At 43.4% G+C, this 21,623-nt stretch overlaps 1 protein-coding gene across 2 annotated transcripts in view; it reads right to left on the bottom strand.

Moving 5' to 3' along the window:
• The window catches only part of MTCH2 (mitochondrial carrier 2), a 54,765-nt gene that overhangs the window by 15,224 nt on the left and 17,918 nt on the right, over positions 1 to 21,623 (bottom strand). For both annotated transcript variants that reach the window (XM_085884299.1, XM_085884300.1), the window contains exons 5-9: positions 16,347 to 16,409; positions 15,831 to 15,888; positions 15,381 to 15,432; positions 6,546 to 6,605; positions 5,273 to 5,366 (exon numbers count right to left, since the gene is read on the bottom strand). In XM_085884299.1, the coding sequence (XP_085740425.1) occupies positions 5,273 to 5,366; positions 6,546 to 6,605; positions 15,381 to 15,432; positions 15,831 to 15,888; positions 16,347 to 16,409 (327 nt within the window). The remainder of the gene's footprint in view (positions 1 to 5,272; positions 5,367 to 6,545; positions 6,606 to 15,380; positions 15,433 to 15,830; positions 15,889 to 16,346; positions 16,410 to 21,623) is intronic.

The following is a 21,623-nucleotide window of genomic DNA, read 5'->3' as shown; positions in this document are numbered from 1 at the left end:
ATAAAGAGAGAGGGAGAGGACAGAAACTGAAATTGTGGGAATAAGTTAACTTAAATGGACTGGTTTGGGCAGTTTCAATCTGACGGTTATAGTGTCTTTTACTGGTCATGAAACCTGTAAAAGAAATGGAGTGGCAGTGATTTGTGATAAGAAGACAGTGGGGTCAGTACTGGGATACAACCCAGTCAATGGTCTAGGTTAATATCAGTGAGGTTGAAAGGACATTCAGTGAACACCAACATTATTCAGATATATTCTCCAACTTCTGCAGCAGATGAAGAAAATGTGGAGATTTATTAAAACTTGCAGGAACTGGTAGAACAGGTGCCTAAAGGAGATGTTTTATTTATTATGGAAGGCAGGAATGCAAAATTGGAGTAGCAGGAGCACCAGGGATTGCAGGAAAGCACGGACGTAGTATCCAAAACGAGCCAGGGGAGCGAATGCTAGAGTTGTGTGAGGAAAATCATCTCAAAATTGCAAACCCATGGTTCAAACAACCCAATCGCAAAACTGTACACATTGACTTCACCTGATGGGCAACAAAGAAATCAGAAAGACAAAGATAAATATTTCAGAGGCATACATAGAAATAGAAAGTGACAGAGTGGGGAAAACAAGATATCTTCTGTATATTACTAAAACTCTCATCTTGTATGTATGTATGTATGTATGTATGTATGTTCCCGAAATACAGCCCAAACGGTACACGATAGCGCAAAAATTTGGGCCCCCTTACTCACCATTCACCTGTGGTGTGCAGTATCAAGTTTCGTTCAAATCAGGCAACGAAAAAAAATATTTAAAAAACAATTCCCGATTCAATCAAGTACTCTTCAGGATAATTTGATCAATGCAAACAACCTCAGTAGTATCGTTCGCTGGAGCTATCTTTTTTTTTTTTTCTTGAAATGATTTTTTTTTTTTTTCATCAACTGGTTACAACGGGAACCCAACGGGTTCACAGGTCGTCTAGTATATATAAAAGCTCATAGATATCACAGTTTAGGTCTCAGATTGGGGGTCCTTAAGAGTAAAACAGGAAAATATCTGATAAAACAAATACAGATGAAATAACTAGAAGAGCACTCGGTAGAGCGCATACCTCCGCCACGCAATGCCTGATCCAGTGAAACATATCGAGCCCAATAACTTTTTGAAATATTGTTTTAAAACAACGTTTGAAATATCTTCGGTTTTGAGGGAAAGGTGTGGACCCGTGCTATATATCGTTTTTGGTCCGATCTCTCAATGGTGAAGAATGACTAAGAATTAAATAACTGTTGTATCCGGATCCGGATTCGGATCTTCACCTAAATCTAATCAGTTTGTCCTTGTCACACACCCAACCTGTCCACCAACTTTTTTGAGATATCCTGCACACACAGACAGAAAAGGGTGAAAACACAACCTCCTTCCACCTTAGGTGGTGGAGGTAACGATGGAAGGACGATACCGAAACCCTATACAAACGAGATAACAATACGATGGCAGAAAAGAGAACATGAGCAAGAACCAATGGGGATAAAATGTGAAGTACGTACAGCCCTGAAAGACCCGGCAAATGGAAAAAGCACCAGGTGTCCACAAAATTCCAATACAACTCTTTAAGTAGTTAGGGGGCTGACAGGATGGCTGAGTGTAATGCACACTCGTCTCGAAGCTGTCTAGCCTGGGTTAGAATCCTGACCCAGCAATAAACTGTTATCCTGGTGTTTCATCAATGTGTGTATCGTTCCTTAGACGGACGTTCAACGGTTGTGCCGTCTGCCAGAATTTGTTGGTGGACGTTAAAGATCCCAAGGGTGTGTTTCGCGAAGAGAAGACAAGCTATCGCCGGTACCGTGGCCACATTCCAAATTCCTGCCCTCACCAGCACAGGGCATTGCATCAGCGGCACAGCTGCGCCCTCAGCCAATGACGCTACCCTGCAGCCTGGTATTGCATGCAAATGAAGAAGGTAGTTGGGGGAGGAAGCAATCAAAATTTTAACAGCCATCTTTACACAGATCTGGAGCAAGATTGTATGGGCCCAAAAGGTGGAGGCAGTCAGGCGACGTTTCACCGCCAAAAAAAAAGGGGATGCAAGATAATGTTTAAATAACCAAACCATTGCCTCAATTTCACATGCTGGGAAGATATTACTAAAGATCTTTCAATCGAGAATAGAAGACGTTGTGATGCGATAAATGTCCTTTCAGCAAGCAGCTTTCAGAGGAGGAAGAGGTAGTGGAGATCGAATCGTAAATCTGCGATGCATCATGGAAAAAGCAGAGGAATAACAAAGGAAGGTTTCTCTCCGTTTTACACTGTTCTAGGAGGGGTACCAGGCATTGCCCGGTGCTGTTCTAATCCTGTTGGCATTTTGGAGAATACAATTGTACTTTTTGTTTCCGCGATTCACCAGAGACATTATGTTTTCGGGTTGTCCATCCGTCCGTGATAGGTTTTTGTTCCCGGAATAACTTAACAACGACCGAAGGGATCCAAGTCAAACTTGGTACGAGTTCACCTAAACCGATTAGGTTATGACGTCAAGAGGTCAAAGGTTAGAGGTCCCGTAAGGTAAAAATCCTGTTACCGTGCCAACTTGAAATCACGTGAAAACAGTGGAAAGTTTCGTCTTCCTGGGTTCTAAGATTTGAATGAGTGGAGAAATTCATCGACGGTCAGCAATGGTGAGAACAGTAATGTCAGAATTGACAAAGATGTGATAATCCAAACCAAGAGGAGGCTGGGGAATGTTCTGGTATTTCCAGTTGTTATCCATGGATGCGAGTCATGGACAGTGAAAAAGAAAGGAAGAAGATTTACAGATTTTAAATGTGGTGTTGGAGATGGATATTAAAAATTCCACTGACTGCAACAAGAACAAACACATCGGTGCTTGAATAAATTTAGACCGCCATGTACATTAGAAATACTGATGGTAAAGCAGAAACTGTCATACTTCAGACACATCATGTGTGCACGAAAGTTGAAAGTCTGGAGAAATTAACCATGCTGGGTAAAGTGATGGGGGAAGAAGAAGAAGAAGAAGAAGAAGAAGAAGAGGTAGATTTTGTATGCGCTGGATGAATGGGGCAAAGGCTGCAACCAAGCCGTTTGTGCCAGAGTTTCGGGAAGCAGTGCAAGATCAGGATTTTTGGAGAAATCTGATCATGAATGTCACCAGAAGTCGGACACGACTTGATGGAACGAGATAACTAATGTCTTGAAATTGTATTTTGACGTGTGCTTGCATTGATAAATGACGATGCTGAGCAACAGTGCGGGATATTTTTGGCAATCGCGACGATGACGATAAAAAGCACTTCAAACAATTACCCCCGTGTGGGGGTGACGGTCATCTCTATAATACCACAAGTTCTCAATGTTCAGTTATGACCGAAGACGACTGCGCAGTTTGGTTAAAGATGACTCGGCATTTTAGCGCGTGCGCGCACGAAATTATATTTCGAAAATAAATGCCGACGTTTACATTTCGGGTTTTGAAACTTTTGCACCTTCGGCGAAAAAATGTATAAATATACAAATACACCCGTGCGGGAGTGACGGTCATCTCTGCGAGAAATAATAGGAGTCACAAACCGAGAGTTAACGAATACCAAGCACGAGAACGACCTTTACAAGCATGAGTTCCTGTTACTCGGGTGTAGTGTTCTCGGGTCAGGAGGGATTTTTGGCCAACTTTGAAGTCACGTGCTGCGAAAACGAAAGTGAATATCGAAAATCTGGCCCAACCAAATCTAGATATTGTCCCATACATTCATATGCCACAATCAAATTCAAGATAACTTAAGGAATGTAGGAGGAGATAGATTTTAAAAATCGTCATTTTGCAACTACATGAAGCAGTTTTCGCAAAATTCAGTCACGTGACGTGTAAGTATTCGAAGATATCGGTATTCTTTCGAATGGACATGAAAGACAAGGTCAGCTGCTATGCAATGACAGCATTCACTAACTTTTACCATGCCCAGTAGAGAATATATATATGGCCTCCTGAAGGTAGGGCAGTTTTTGCAAACTTTGAAGTCACGTGACGCGAAAAAGAAAGCAAAATTCGAAAATCCGGCCCGACCAAATTTAGATACTGTCCCATAGATTCATATGCTACAATCAAATTCAAGATCACTTGAGAAATGTAGGAGATGGAATTTGAAAATCGTCATTTTTGCAACTTCAAAGGCCTCGTGACCTTGAAAGTCATACCATCATGTACGTCTCATCGACCTCTATCAGGATCACTAATGACCAGATCTCCCGCTTCAATTTCATTGTGAACGGACGGACGGATCGAAGGACATCGACACCCATATTATTAGGTCATGCTCGAAGAGATGACCTAAAAAGGCTAAAAATGTGTTTTATATTTATATTTCATTTCTCCTTCCTTCCTTCTTTGCGAATCACATCGGCGTTTTTGGCCATCTTCCAGATCACGTGACGATCAAACGGGAAGTAAATTCAAAAATCTGTCCGGTTAGATACAAGATAATATTTTTTACTATCATAATCAATAAACAGTTGCCGAATATCTTGTAGAATGGCAGACTAGATAGGTTTTGAAAATGGCGATTTTTATAACTTACGTGACCTCATGACCTCGTCCCTGACCTTGAACCCGGACAAAAGTTATATCGTTGTGCAACACTCATCGACCTCTACCCACATACTAAGTTTCATCAAGATCGGAAAGAAAAATTGTTGACGGACGTACGGACGGATGTACGGACGGACGGACATTTGGTCCGGCTTTATTAGGTCATCTCGGTAGAGATGACCTAAAAAGGGAAACGACACACTCAGCATAGCATCAATTGGCAAGTTATATAACCAAGGAATCAAAGGTGTTCAACACCGTACCAATTCATATCATCACCCACGTGTACTCTGCAATTACAACTGAATTTTGTAATTGTCATACAGAGGAGGCAGAAACACCTTAAATCAGTCGAAATAATTAATATATATGCTTTTATAACTTGTGCTTCACGTATCTGAAATGAAGTTTCAGAAAACTAATGTAACGAGATGTTAAATTCAAAGGGCACGTCACAATTAGTCGTATTGTTGTAATACCTATCGCGGGACTTGCATACTGTGTTACATTGCATCGCAGCACACCTATAACTACACACAGATGGTGTGCTCCCAATAAATAAAATCAGATTTCCCATTATTCCCAAGGAGAGAGATTCACAACTCGAGCAAGAGCTTGGCTTTCCATGAAACACAATGTGTATAAAAGCTGGACCAATGTTCTTACTCTGTTCTCGATGACATGGGTGTTGATGATATGTGCTACCAAGTTGCACAACCACAAGGAAAGGATGTCACCCAGCACGCGTGGAATCAGGCCTCTGTATGATACACACCGCAGGAGCAAAGTTTAAAATGGAATAACCAAAATAACCAATTTGTTTCCGAATATATTTATTAAATTTATTCATGCTGGTGAAGGACCCATCCGTAACTTTGCCCAGAGTTACGGATGGGTTAATTCCCCAAGAGTTGGTGTTAATTAGTTTGACTTATAACACCCCCTCTGACTGGGATCGGCGCTACGCCATACATATTTACATGGAGAAAATTGGGGTCAATGCCCAAACCTGAACCCCAAGACTAAGAGTATTTTTTTACTACCCAAAACCTTCTGATGCACACCCAGAACACAACCACCACTTTTCAACACATTCTGTCTAGTGGTTCAGGTGTGCACAGAAGTCAAACAAACACACAGAAAGACACTACAGGAATTATAGTACGATTTGTCCAAATTAAGTTTTAAAATAAATTATGGGATGAATGAATCAGAAATGCACGACAATTATCAATCCTCATTTACATGCACGAAAAACACCCTCTCTCTTCGGGAGCATTGGCAAGTCGGCTCTCCCCGCTCCACCCCAAATCACAAACAAATTTTCAAAGACTTAAAAAGTGAATTTTAAATTTACTTGTGCACAATGTTTCATCTCAATATGGTGTGTTTTTCATTTTCAGCATCAAATCTGAATGTATGCCAAACACAATTCTTCTTCCTGCAAAGTCAAACCTAAAGCTTCGTGCCAATATGACAGTAGTGCCTTAGCAGTGTTGCCGCACATACACGCATCCCAATTTCACTGCAGGTCGAATAAAAAGCTCATTTTTGGCATCAGAAAAGGCATCGGTTGTAGATACGAGGTTACCAGGCAATCGCACAACCTTTACAAGTGAGCGGTGACACCGGGGAACTGGGATAGAGGAGAGAAGGGAGGGAGGGAGAGGAGGGGGTTGGAAAAAGGGGAGGAGGTTATGAGAAAGGGAGGGAGAGGAGGGGGTTGGAGCGTACGATAAAGACTCAAAGCTTTTTGTGCAACAAGTGAATGTTGAATGATTTTATAATTTATGAAAGGCTTGAGGAAAGGCAGCAAAATGCTCTCGAGAAAGTAATTCCTCCACATTACACAAGCATATTAGTTTAAGTAAAATTAATTCTGCATTAATAACAGCAGAGCTTAAGTTCCAGTTGTGCATAAAATGGACAAAGTACTCACACAAAGAAGCCCTTCAACCCTTCTTCACGGTAAATTGTTCCGAAGGATCCAAACAAGCCACTGGTGGAGAAGCAGTTTTTCATCAGGTTATTACACTCGCATAGATAAAAAGATAAACCACAACTGTGGAAAAAGTAATGCACAAAAAGTATGGAATGTTAAAATACGTAAATGCACATTCCCATCTGACAGACAATGCACTCGAAGGCAACACACCGGGGTGGGTTTGTAATTTGGCACTGGGACGACGGAAACATAGCCTCCACCCCAAGCCTCAATGACAGATTTGTGCCTGGTTGAGATGTTCACCTTTTCTGTATACACTCGGAATGCCTTCGTGGACAGGTTTATTCAAGAGAGCATGTTGCACTTCCTAAACATATTATGTCAATCTGTGAGTCTCAATGAGGATGTAAGATGACGTGAAACACATGGGGAAAAAAATAAAGAACGAAAATAACAAGTCGTCATCGGTGTTTCGGTCATTGTGGTTGTGGTTGTTGTTGTTTTTGTACTCCTGCCATGTACTTTTAGATATTTTCTATTGTTTCGAGAAGAATTACTCAGTCGAACCTCCTATCTGGAATGGTTGGGACCGAGAGCGTTCCAGATAAACAATATTGCTGGTTAATGGATGCAGTTAATTACATATATATATATATATATATATATATATATATACATACATACATATATCGCTTGTAGCAAGGTATTATGTACACATTTAGGACACGGGGGACCAAAAAATGAAAGTCATATGAAAGAGGTCAAGGTCACGAAATTATCAAATTCATCAGTGTTCATTCAGGTCATAAATATATATGTACATAATCTTAACCATAGAAATACATGCTGTGATGAACCAAACTAACATCTTAGGATTAAAAGTGCAGATTTCTTTAAAACGTTACGTACTTCCTAACGACCTTTGATGTTCTGTATACTGAACACAAACTGGCCTTTGGTATTGATTTTTATATCATAGGGCCATCTTGGTAAACTTATTCTATGGTTATAAAATCAAGCTTATACCTACCAGTAATTTTGTAGCAGATTGGTAAATGCAATTTGTTACGTACTTCCTAACATTTTTGACCCAATCATGGAAGTGAACCTAAAAACTGGTATGTAGTAATGATCCATGTTGAAACTTGCCATTTTAAATCATCACTTTATGCAGAAGTAAACTGCTATTTAAGATGTTCTATCAGATGCATTTCAAATTTCTGGAAAAAGATTTTGTAAGCTTCACTATGACGGGGAAATTTTGCAAAATCTGAGATTTTACACATTTGAAGGTGCCAAGATATGCAGAAGGTCATAAGAAATGTACTGTTTCGAGGAATTGTTCTATTCTTATGTATAATGATATATATATATCAAACAAAAAAATGCATTATCAACCATTTTGGACAACATATACAATCATACATGTAACCCATTTCTAAAAAATGAGCTATAAAAATGGAAAAAATAGCCTGTGTTTGGATAAAAAAAAAAATGCTTTGTAAGCAACTATATCCATAGGACCCATAGCAAAGTATACATTTTCTGAAAACACAGACACTTGGGCATTATATAACATTTAGATTGATTATCTTATTAAAACTGGGTTCAATTTCTAAGCTTTCTCTTCATTTAGGACCACAGTGTACACAATACCATGCTACAAGCCATATACATATATACATACATACATACAAGGTCCGTCTAAAAAGTAACGGGAGTGAGCTTGCTGTGTGCTTCACTTACACAACTTGAATGAACGGGTTGCGTCACAGTCTTTCACAACTTTCACAGTCCTGCTCATCAGATTCTCTCAGCGAGGGAGTCGCATGAGTGGAGGAGGCCAACGGGCTGACCATGTGCCTCGTGGTTGCAGAAGGTTGATCGGCATCTCAATGAGATTGGGATGGGCCAGGCATCTGCCTGGGAAATGGCCAGACGGAAGCCCCTGGAGTACCGGCGGAAAATGGACGCAGCAACGCACTGCTCTGGCGCATGCTCCCATACCTGACCTGACCTGACCTTTCACAACATTCCAGCAATATATATGATTGGTGATGGTTGACTGCACTCATTGTGTGATTTTTTTACAGGTCGTGCTTTACACGTTGCTTCGTCCGAGTCGTCGCGTTACGAGTCGTGAGCAGAGAGCCAATCTGAAGTTTCTTGCCAAGCTTGGCAAAACACCTTCCGAACCCTTCGCAATGCTGCAGCAAGTCTACGGGGAAGAAACGATGTCACGTTCACGTGCATTTGAATGGCACAAGAGGTTCAAAGAGGGACGGGAGGAGGTTGAAGATGATCCACGGTCTGGAAAACCTTAAACAAGCAGAATGGCGGACAACATCGAGCGTGTGAAGCAGATGGTGCGTGAAGATCGTTGACTCACGGTGCGGATGATTGCTAAGGAACTTTCCATCAACAAGGACACCGTCTTGAACATCATCACTGAAAATCTCGAAGTGCGCAAAGATGGTCCCCAAGCTGTTGTCCGAGGACCAGAAACAGCAAAGAGTCACAGTAACATTATCGAGCGCCTGGAGGACAATCCAGACCTGCTCGGGAGAGTCATTACTGGCGATGAATCGTGGATATTCGAATACGATCCCGAGACTAAACGGCAGAGTCGTCAGTGGAAAAGTCCGGCATCACCAAGACCAAAGAAAGCAAGAATGTCGAAGTCGAAGGTCAAGGTGATGCTCATCACTTTTTTGACATCAAGGGCATCGTCCACTTCGAGTTTCTACCACAGGGTAAAACAGTGAATCAATACGTGTACAAGGAGATCCTCCAATGCCTCAGGAGATCAGTCCGGGACAAGAGGAGGGATCTGGGGGAGAACAACGCCTGGGTGCTCCACCATAACAACGCCCCTGCTTACAATGCCCTGAACATCATCCAACAGTTTCTGGCGGAGAGGAACGTGCCAACTCTGGAGCAGCCCCTGTATTCGCCAGACTTGGCCCCTTGTGATTTTTTCCTATTCCCCAAGCTCAAGGGGGTGATCAAGGGGACCAAATTTCCTGATGTGGAGGCCATCAAAACAGCCATGATGACGGAGCTCCAGAGGATTCCAGAAGAAGCCTTCCGGGGGTGCATCGAAGCGTGGAAGAAGAGGATGGACAAGTGTGTGAGACTGGAGGGAAAACTATTTTGAAGGGGACAAGCTATGACTTCAATATATTTTTTGGAATAAAATTTCTGTGGTCAGTCCCATTACTTTTTAGACGGACCTCGTACATACATATACATTGTCTGGCCCAGGGGGGTCTAACCCCTACCTGGACAGATGGCAAAGCTTCTCCCTGGAAGGCCTACAGCCGAGACTTGGAGATTAATTCACGCGCGGGAAGGAGGCGCAATGGCGAAGGTGCGGAGGAGCACAGCACAGGGGCACTGCACCAGGAGAGCACAAGGGGAGTTTATACTCGAACCCCACTACAAATACACGGATACAGCTTCTTAAAAGGAACACATTTAATTGAAATAATCAAATATTTGCAACGGACAATAATTCAAAAGGGTAACGATAATAATAACAATGAAATAAATCCTAAAGTCGAGGCGCCTTTTCACACAGACACAAATACAAAGGGAAAACAAAATAAAAATAAAACCCCTCCTTTTGAGTATTCTTGTACTTAGCTTGGCCCAGAGCTGGTCTTTGTGGACTATGTAATTGAGGCGCTTCTATTCAGACGTGCAGAGGAGTGCAACAAAATGTCGCGTCCATGCTTCGTAGTGGGACAAATGCATGCCAGGAATCTGCAAGCGGCACTCAACACCAAGGCTCAGGGTCCCAGAAAAACGACTTCATGTGCCGATCATCCTCACCGACCCAACCAAGAGTCAACGGCCAGAATCTTGCTTCACCACAAGCCAAATCGCCTCAACACGAATGCAAGGACCGTGACATCCTCCTCGGTATGCGCTCACCCTCCACTCTCACCTCTCCAAATCCGCAACATACCTCCGCTCTGATCACAGCTCTCCAAAAATGCGCCTTGTGCCTCCGGTCTGATCACGGCTCTCCAAAAATGTGCAAACCAACCCTGAACTCCACTCTCCTCTGTCCTATTTGGTCTTCTGATGATGCCTCCTACACGCCCTCAAAATGCGCAACCCAACCTTCCTCTGGATCATGCCTATATATCCTCCCCCTCCGGGGTGTGGCCTGCTTGCATGAAACCCAGGAAGGCGTGGCTTCTGCCTGCTCGGCTAGCTTCTGACGTCACGCCCATCATTTATCAGCCTCGTGTGTGACTTCACCTGTTGTCACCTTTTGAAGGCGGAGCTTTCTGCCCGCTTGTAGTTGTTTTAGGGACGTGTTCCCCACCTTTATTGCCGATCTTGAAATATAAAAACATCGGGAAAAATCAGAGGGGCGATTACATACTGGGGAACTTATTCTTAAACCCTAGCTAATTAACATGACACCACCCCCTGGTTTGGTGACACGTGACACTTAAGCTCACAGGTTCCCTACTTAGTGACAATGAGATGCCTCCCACACGTCCACAGACCAAGTAACTCTACACAATGCTATATTCCCTATTAAATTCCTCCATATACCCCCACAACCGTAACAATATATTTGATTAATGAGGTAATTTATAAAAGTTAGTGGATGTCATGTTCTGGTGTACCCTAACCCTAATAGCGAACAATTTCCCTTATCTCTCCGATCCCCCACCCCCACACTGTCTGTGTGCTGTCCACACTCACTTTACACGGTGGTTGCATTCTGTGAAAAAAAAAAAAAACGTCGTGCAAAGCGAAACCTATTTTACATAGTACAAGTGGGATTACATTCCACAACTCTTAAAAAATGGAAGGCTGCACTTTTGACTTTCGGTTCGGGGTTTCTCCACGTGTAGGTCCAATCCACAGGTCTCCTTTCCACCTGAATCAAATTTAAGTTTTCTGAACCGGATCGGTCATGTTTTTCTGTTATATTTTCGTCAAAATCTTTCCGTGATAAATAGTAATTGTTGTCGATATTTGTTGAATTCATATTTCCGTGCATCCTCGGGCCTTCTCGGATAGCCAGAGCTCAAAGTTTCCGCAGAATCATAAATTCATGTTTGGTTTAATGAATAAATATGGCTTCACCAAGCACTTAATAATCATTTTCTTTGTTTAATAAAAAACAAACTTGAAACAAATATTTTGGTGTTTTTTGGTGTCTTTGTTCTCTTGATTGCCTTAGGCCCCCCCCAAATGGCGATGGGATTATGTCAAACATCACGTGACTCCTAAATCTTCTTCAGAACACTTTTAGTTCCGAACTTGTGTTCTACGTGTGACTTGCATATGCTTTACACATAGAAACACCACAATCGCGTCATCAACTAAAAACAATTTAAGCGATTGAAAGCAGACGCGATCCTCATGAAGATTAGAGATCATTCTTATCTAATGGAAAAGAAGTAAAAGGACAGAAGAGCTGCCGACAAGCACCAGAAACTGAAGGCAAGTGGTGTCCTGTTTTCCCGGTGATTGTACAGTTATGTTCAATTGGTGTTAATTATCCTGTTTTACATCACGCACTCACTCACTCACTCACTCATTCACTCAATGTACATTGTGAGGACAGTCCCAACCAGTATGGTCATAAGTGGCGCCGCTAATATCGAGAATTGTATACCCTTTTAATTTTAAATGAGCGAATGTCTCATTACTACCATAACTACAGAGAAGTATTACATCAACATACCACTAAATTACACATTTACCATGTTCTAGCTCAATGAATTACCACTCACCAGTGGCTTATTGCTGAGTCTTTCTTTGACGTCGTTCCGATTGTTGTGAACGCCAGGTATGTCACGAAGGATGTCATCCACAATTTACACTTGGGGTTTATACATGTACGGACTGACAGCACTTTCTACATCATGATTTTGACTATCGTCGTAATCTGAGGATTCTTGATGGGAAAATTATTTGTCAAATTCACTTTCTGACGAGTCTGAAATGAGTTGTGCAATTATTATTCTTTGCATGCTGAGACAATCGTGCTGGTGACGATGTCACACAGGACACAATGACCATGGATGGAGGTTTTCTGAAATTTTTTGGGGTGGTACCCGCCAGACCGGCTATTTAAACTTTAAAACTTCAAAACAATATTAGAATTAAAAACCACGTTCAGTTCCTTGTTCATTACTTACAAATCAATACAATCACATCAAAAATAAAAATAATAATTTCTGATTCTGTGGACCTTTAAATTGAGGATGTTTTGTCGTTGTTTCTCTCCCTTTTTTATTTCCTCCCAAATGTTTACCTTCGCATTCTGCGAATGGTTATGTTTTGGTCGGCGTGTATTTATTTATTTATTTATTTATTTACTTATTTGTAATCTTGTGATTCGTATAACTCAAAAAGTATTAAACCGAATTGCATGAAATTTGGTGGGAGGATTGGTTATTAGCCAGGAAGCATTCGATTAGATTTTGGGATCGTTCGGGTCAAAGGTCAAGGTCACGAAAAGGTCAAAATCGTCTTTTTACGATAACACGGTCAATTTTTATTCAGTTTGCATGCAACTAACGCCAAAATGTTCAGAATTCAACGCCTCATCTTGTGATATGCAATATGACACAATGACGCCCATACTCTTGTTACCGGTTAGGGGTCAAAGGTCAGGGGGGTCACGACCTTGAAAACGAGATTACCTTCTCTTGTTGAAATGTTGTATTCACCGAGCTTGCGAGTGAAGACTCGCCAAAACGACGTGAGTTGATTGTTGTTTAGTCCGTAGCCCCCGAAAGTCGGGGGGGGGGGTTTCATGACATTATAGATATGTGGTTTGTGTCATAAGACCATTCATATGAAACCAGTTCCCCACACTCATACCAAGAACAAAAAAAAGTAGTGGCAGCGAAGGTATGCGCTCTATGAGTGCCCGTTTTAGTTTGTCCTGTTTTCAATGCCATTCCCCCTCACTTAAAATAAAAAAATAATAAAAAAAAAAAAACTTTTTCTCAGTGCCTTATCCTGCAGATCTCTCCTTTTCCTCTATCATTTTCTCATCACCTTCAATGAATGAAACATTTCTTTCTTCTTCCTTCGAAAGCTTTTTAAGATATTAAAATGCATAAATTTTCTTATTTCTCTGGTATCAGCCAGCACACCACATGTTCTTCACCACAATCAATTCTTCCACTACTACTTCTTCACAAAACACATTTTGCAAAGCTGTCTCATCGAAACGTGTGGTCTGTCATCCACCCTCCGGCTCCTGCAGCACTCCCTTTCTCTGTGCCTTCACCAACAACTCCTTCTGCCCATCCCATGGTCTTTATCTTTGAATATTAAATATGGGCATGTTGAGAAGTCCAGTTTGCAGAGGTGGTCTGCAGACAACAGTAAGTTCCGCTTTAAATTATTTTTGTGTCAAACCCCTCAGTGTCAGTTCCCTCCCCTACATCTCCTACAAGCCCACATCCTTCCAACCCCAACCCTCCGACATGCCCCTCTCTTCAGCATCCCTCCACTTCATGTCCCCCCCTTTCTGCATCCCCTCATCCCACCCTCTCCAAGCTCCCCCCCCCAAACCCACTCAATGCTCCCCCCTCCCCCTGCACAGGCTGTCTAATGTACACCTGATTCATATAACTAACCAATTGGCAATTGCTTTAAAACAAGCCATGAGGGCAAAGAAAAACGTGATTTATTGTACGGAGCCGATGAGCTCGGATGCTGAGGGTTAAAAGTTAAAACCTACTGTACTTACTTCCCGGTACATATTGACGTCATACGTTTCACTCTTCCTGTTCCATGTTTAGCCAAGACACCGAGTGTATCAAAGCTTTTTCAACCATGTACGGTATTTAAAGATTGCAAACACCTTTCTTCGCTTTGGTGGTGGTAAACCGTATTTATTTTTTTCACACCGATTTTTTGCGGTGAACCGATATATTCAGAATGCCAATACAGGTATATCGATATGGAAAATAATATCAATATATCACCGGACCTGAGAACCAAATACTGGAAATAAACTCACTCGATGTGCGACGTCGTGCCGATTACTCAATCGGCTTCAGCCGGCAATGACCTCAGCTGGACTGACCACTCCTCTCATATGCTGTGCGGAAGTGTCACATGATCATTGGCAGAGAATGTGATGTGATGCGGCTGTTGAGTGACTCGTGACCCTAGCTGCACATGAGATAGATGATGAGCAACATCCCCAAGTGCCTAGTCCCATGCATTGGATAAAGTTAAGTGGAGGCCTCCATTCTTGTTGAGCATCAGCACTTCCACTCTTTCCCAAATACATTATTTTATTCTGTGCTTAATCATTGCGTCTGTCTGTCTCTCCAATACAACTACGACTTTGATGCTAAAAGTATTTCCAGTGGTCTGTAGATGAGAATCCACCACTGAGTCTGCAATACTCTCTGGGGATCATCTGGACTTTCAGGAATTGTTGGGTCTCCCTAATGTAATAATCCTTGCAGTTCACCTGATCGCATCTTCCACCAGACACCACTTTACATTTATTTTCATTGGGTGGCTGATCCTTAACGTTAAGTAATGGGACGTTTCAACCCAGCAATCTCATTTGTTATCATCAGGCTGTTCAAGCAGGGGTGCCAGGAAGAAATGGGGAATGGGGAGGGGGGGGAGAGCTGAGCCCCTGCATGTAGGGGTTGTTGTGAGCTGCACATACACATGACAACATGCAAGGTTAGGCTGCTAAAAGCTCCCAAAATACAGATGTGAATTTAAGTTCTACCAAACGATATGAAGAAGTCTGTCGTGTCGAAAATACACCTCACAAGGAACAACGCACTGGTGCAAAAGGTACACAATTACCTGTACTTGAATTCCTTTCCAATGAACTGCACCATGCAACGAACTGTGATCACTGCCAAAAAATAATAACCAGAGTTGGTGTCAAAGCCACCCAATGCTCGCCTGTTTATACATTTATCGTTTTTAAAAGACTCGTCTAAAAATATTTTTTATAAAGCATTGCAGTTAAGTCTGATCCAAATAATTTTAAAGCAATATATGTATTTGTATATTGTAATCAGTAAAAAAGTGTGGTAGATAAAATCATTAGAAAGGAAATAACTTGCACCAAAAACTTTAACATTTTCACGCTGACACCGACGCCGACACTCACTCTCACACCGGGAGTATCGCTATAGCTCTCTGTTCTTCGAACAGGCGAGCTAAAAAGGCAATTTAAACTTACCCAAGTGGAAAAAAAACACAACCCAATAAACGTCAGTATCGAGAAGGTTTTGTAAAAGGACTTGCCATGAAAAGGATGAGAAATTACAGTTGCAGCACAGCGAGCAGCCATTTCGTGAGACGTCTAGAAAAACAAAAACAAACATTTAAAAAAAAAAAAGAACGAGGATAAAAGGAATGAAAATTAAAATGGAAACTGTTTCGTTTCAAGCAAAGACTAGGCAGCTCAAAGATGAGCTGAAACACACACAGCAGTCCTGCCAGACAAGTCATCTCAATACATTTACAAATTTCAACACAAAAACATTGAGCTCACTCGCAGATAGCATAAAAGTGTGGCACACCTGCTGCAAATGATCAATACGATTGAGAAATCAAATGATAGCAGCACCTTAGAGCAGCCAATATACAAGGGATACTGTATCAGATGACAGAACAAACAGAATATTGACAGCATGGTGAACCCAAGTTAACTCGATGCCTGCCGGTGTAATCAAATGCATGGTGTGGCAATCCAGTCCCTTATGCATTGCGATGCTCACTGAACGAACATAAGACGCAAAATGAAACTTTCAGCCTCACCTCACGGATAACATCATTCATCGTCTTGCTTGCTTTTGGTTCCATTACTGGTAGATTAAGTTCCTGCACAAATAAATTAATTAATATACAGAAGGGTTATACAAAAAAAAAACCAAAAAAAAAAAACCAAACAAACAGCTTCAAATAGCATTCTCCAGTCAAAAGTACCACAACCAGAAGGTACCATCAAAGTTCAAAAGCAAAGAATCAGCAAATGCCGATAATTTCACACACAAAGACCGTATAACCGAGAGAACAATGGTCACATCATTGAATCTTGGTGAACATTGCAAACAAATTCAACTTGGATTTGTCATTTGGGGAAAAGGGAAAGGAGGGTGGGGGGGGGGGAGGGTGAGAAGTTGGGAAAACTAAACCCAAGTGACGATTGGTCAGTCTACCCGGAGACGCCACTTGAGGTTGTGTATTATTAGCGAGAGGAATCTTTCGCACTGCAGCAAAATAAAGCAGGCCTCATCATGATCATTACAATCTGCAGCAACCCTCCTTGGAGGGTGTGTGAGTGTGTCTCCTCCATAACTCGAGAACTATAAAACCTCGCAGCCTGAAACTTTGCATGCAAAATAAGAAAACTCCAAGGAAGCGCAAGAGTGAAAATTGGGTGTTTTGGTTAATTAAAACACCCCTTTTGAAGATAATTAACGGACTTATTTAATTGTATCCTTCATCAGGCGATCCTCGGCCACCTTGCTCTCTGGGGTCTCAAGGCGTATCCGAGGTAACCTCAATGGGGCCTGAAGCCGCCATGTTTTTTGGCCTGCTCAACCTTGCCTTGACTTGGAGCAGGCCGCAACGATTTCTTAACGATAAAGTTTTGTTTTTTTTCCACTTTTTTCACTCATATTATCAAATTCCTGTTCATCATAGCTAGGAATTGCTGGGTACATTGCAATACTTAAAAACGCCAGGAGACGTCAGCGTTCGTTGTGATATTTCATTTCCGCACATGCGATCACCGCAAGAATCTCTTAAACTATGCAGAATTACAAAATTTAAGCTCCAGAATCAAACTTACAAGCAGTTTCGACTCCTAGAAAAGTGTTCATTTGTCCAATTCAGACATATTTGACAATCTCGGTGTCCCCGGGAAGTGTATGTTGACTATGGCGGTTCGGTAATTGCCAATTGCGTGCCAAGGGAGCCTTTTATCAACTGCTTTCTTTGAAGTGCTAAAGCCTGCACTCTACAATATTCACAGTTACTGAATAAGGTATATAGATCGACTTGAACAATGTTGTTGTTCTGCAGTGCAACAGGTGGTGGCAGGTCAGGTCAGATATGGGAGCATGCACAGGAGCGATGCGTCGCTGCGTCCACTTTCCGCCGGTACTCCAGGGGCCTCCATCTGGCCATCCCCCAGGCAGATGCCTGGTCCATCCCCATCTCCTTGAGATGCTGATCAACCTGCTGCAACCATGAGGCACGTGGTCGGCCCATTGGCCTCCTCTACTCACGAGGCTCCCTCGCTGAGAGAATCTGGTGAGCAGGATCAGCATCAGGAAAATGAGCCACATGTCCATGCAGCCGCAGCTGATGCTCATGGACTATGCAGGTAACAACTCTCATTTGAGTCTCTCTCAGCAACCGCACGTTGGACACAAAGTCCGACCAACGATAGCCAACAATTCTCTGAAGAGACCTGGTACCAAAGGAATTAAATCTCCATCTTCGATCCCTGGTCAAAGTCCATGTCTCACATCCACAGAGCAAGACTGGAAGCATCAAGGACCTGAAGACTCGAACTTTCGTTCTCCCACACAGGTACCAGCAGTGTCACACCCCATGATCCAGTGAATGCATGACTCCCCAGGCCCAACCCACATGTCTGTTGACCTCTGGCTCTCAGCCAGCAGAGACATGAATATCACTGCCAAGGGAAGTGAATCTCTCTGTGACCTCAACATCCTCACCACAAACAGGTAGAGACAAGATAGCAGCATCAAAAATGTCATTGAAAGCCTGGATCTTAGTTTTGACCCAGGAAACGCGTAATCCCAGTAGCTCCGACTCCTCATTCAGAACCTCGACGGCCCCCAAAAGGATATCTAGAGTCTCCGCAAAGATGATTGCAGCATCTGTGAAATCAAGATAGAGATCTTGACATTCCCAAACGATGCACCGCAGCTTGATCTCTCCGAAATCCTCTCCAGAATCCAGTCCATACAAGTGGTGAAAAGTGTGGGGGCCAGTACACACCCCTGACGAACTCCAGTAACAACTGGAAATAAGTCAGAGGTGGTACCACCACATCTCACAGAAATCTCAGTACCAGAGTAGAGTTCAGACATCGGATTGATCAGTTTTGGTGGCACCCCACGAAGACGAAGAATCCTCCAGAGCACATCCCGATTCACTGAATCGAACGCTTTACAGAGATCAACATAGGCTGCAAGCAGCCCCTGCCGAAACTCTCGTCTGCGTTCGGTGAGGACACGAAGAGCAAGGATACGGTCAATCGTTGACCTCTTTGGTGTAAAGCCTGACTGCTCTGGACGCTGGTGTTCAAGCAGATGGTGGTGAACCCTATCAAGAATTATTTTAGCAAAGACCTTGCCCGGCACTGAGAGCAGCGTCACCCCTCGGTAGTTGTCGCAGTCTTGGCGATCACCCTTCCATTTCCAGAGAGGGACAACAAGTACCCTCTTCCAATCAGTTGGGATGATGCCTGTGTTCCAGGCAGAGCACAGAACTGCATGGAACGACATGAGTGCAGCATTTCCACCAGCCTTGAGAAGTTCAGCATGAATACAACAAATCCCAGGAGCTTTATCTCATTTCAACCAGTTCACTGCAGTCTGTGTTTCCACAAATGAAGGTGGACCACAGTTGATTGGTGGGTCAGAAATGGGCATAGCAACACCCCTGACATCCAAATCGACAGCTGGTGGATCAGCCTGGTAGAGCCATTCAAAGTAACCGGCCCAGCGGCCTTCACTTCGGACTCCTCTGTCAAGAGCCTAACACACTCTATCTCTATCTGCAGTGCTCCGAAGGACGGGCTTGGAGGAACGCAATGCGCGAATTCCCCTGAAAGCAGGACGAGAATCACTTGACCACAGGTGATGCTCTACCCCCTCACATCGGCCTCCTTGTCCACCCTCAGTGCACGTACAGTTTGAAGCCTCAGCTCCCTGAACAGCTCAGCTCTGCCATTCAGCCTGGCCCTGCGACTCTGGTCAATGGTATCCAGTGTCCCTTGAGACAAAATTCTTCTTCGCCCTACGGTGAGTTCCAAGACATCCACCAGCAACATCAAGGACGGTGGTCTTGAAGGCAGTCCACAACTCTTCAGGACCCCCCAAAGCACCCAGACCATCCCAAATCTCCACTTAGCCTGTTCGCAAAATCCTCAGCTACCCTATCATCCTTGAGCTTACCATCATCCAGCCTAGGCTGGGATGGTACCATTCCCCTGGATTTAAGCTTCAACTTTAGAGTTGCTACAACAAGCCAGGGGACACTATTGAGGAACTGAGCACCCTGGTAGACCCTGCAGTCATGGATCATCCTCCAGCGACCATCAACGAGGACATGGTCAATCTCCTTTGCCACACCGCCAGCGTTGGAATACCAAGTCCAGCGATGAGCTTGTGGGCCCTGAAACCATGAACCAGCCACTCTCAGTCCATCACTTCTTGCAAAGTCAAGGAACTTAGTGCTATTCTGGTTCATAGTTCCTGACCCATGGGGACCAACACACACCTCATAACCATCCGTGTCAGTTCCAGTCGATGCATTGAAATCCCCCAAGACTAGAAGTGTATCTCGTCTGGGGCGCTGATCAACCACAGACTCGAGCGTGGTGTAGAATGCATCCTTCACGGTGAGATCACTCGCCTCAGTCGGAGCATAAACAGAGACCAGGGAAATGACACCCAAGGAGTGACGAATCCTTAGTCTCATAATACGCTCGTTGACCGGTGTTACCTCAATTATCATTGGGGTCAGTTTATTGGACACAGCTACAGCAACTCCTTGGGTATGGTAACCATCAGAGCGACCAGACCAATAGTCGATGTAACCACCCACCATTATCTCGCCGCAATCCGGTCTCTGAACCTCAGAGGGAGCTGCAATACAGTTGTTCAAACGCTTGAGCTCAGATGATAACAGAGACAGGTGATCATCCTCTCTTCAGGATGGGACATTCCAGGCACCCATCTGAAGGGACCGCCTCAGGTTAACCCAAGGAGACTGGTCTGGTGGACGACACCTCAGCACAACCCCGACACACACTACCGCAATCTGACCCGAGAAGTTTACCCCGTGGTTTCCCTCCTGTCATCAAAGATTGAGGGTTCTGAAGGCTTTGCCCAAATCCCGTCATCCCGTGAGCTGCCCTGCAAAGGGAAGCTGCACAGGAGGTACTCCCACAGAGTGGGTTTTCAGATTTGTTTGTGCTTTTCGTATACTTTGCGGAATGAACGGTTTTACTGTGGCCAGAGTGCAAATCCTGCCACCAACCTCCTTATAAAAAGGAACGCAACTGCAGGAGGACGTCCGCAGACACAGTTGGGCACCAGATATGGATGGGCGTTGGCTTACACGGAGCTCCTCCGTCCTTTGACAGGTTTTGTTTTTAATCCTGCTGGGTGTCCATATCCAAACACCCTCCTCACCAAGAAACTTGGTGGGGGAGGCGGTTTAGTTACTGACAACCCGACCGTGGAACAGGTTAGTACAGGTTTACATGGCACCTGCAGCAAGTCACAGATCTCTTCTGAGCTGACCCGCCTCACTGAAAATGTGAAATTATATTTTCCACAACTTTTTTTTGTTTTTGTTCTCCCATTATATGACCCGTCACTTCGGCATAGATAAATACAAATAAAAATTAAATGTTTTGCTTTTTAAAGTTTCTTCAAATGTTTCGTGCATTGCGTGATTAAGCAACTTGGCGCGTTCTTCAACATTCAAATGCGATACCGTGGTTCTACACTGGAGGTAGGAAGGCAAAATAAATTATATGATCAGTTGATCACAATGAGGGAGAGAGAGAAAAAAAACTATTTTCAGTTCTGAAGTAAGGAATCGCCACATCACGGCAGGAAAGCCGAGAGGTATGCATGCTCACTCTGTGTAGCCTTGATTCGAATTCCAAACCAGCTCTAAACTGTCCTCCTGGTGTTTCACAGGCCGGGCGATTCATCACTGTGTGTGTTGTCTCTCGGATGGACGATAAACTAGGCATCACGTCTGCCAGAATCCTCCGCCCCTCTCCCTCCCAACCCTACCCCCTCTCTCCCACCCATCCCT

Source organism: Eptatretus burgeri, chromosome 6 (genome assembly GCF_056783735.1).
Source record: "Eptatretus burgeri isolate ZD-2024b chromosome 6, Ebu_testis_v1, whole genome shotgun sequence".
Taxonomy (NCBI): Eukaryota; Metazoa; Chordata; class Myxini; order Myxiniformes; family Myxinidae; genus Eptatretus; species Eptatretus burgeri.
This window is presented reverse-complemented; position numbering and strand designations above follow the sequence as displayed.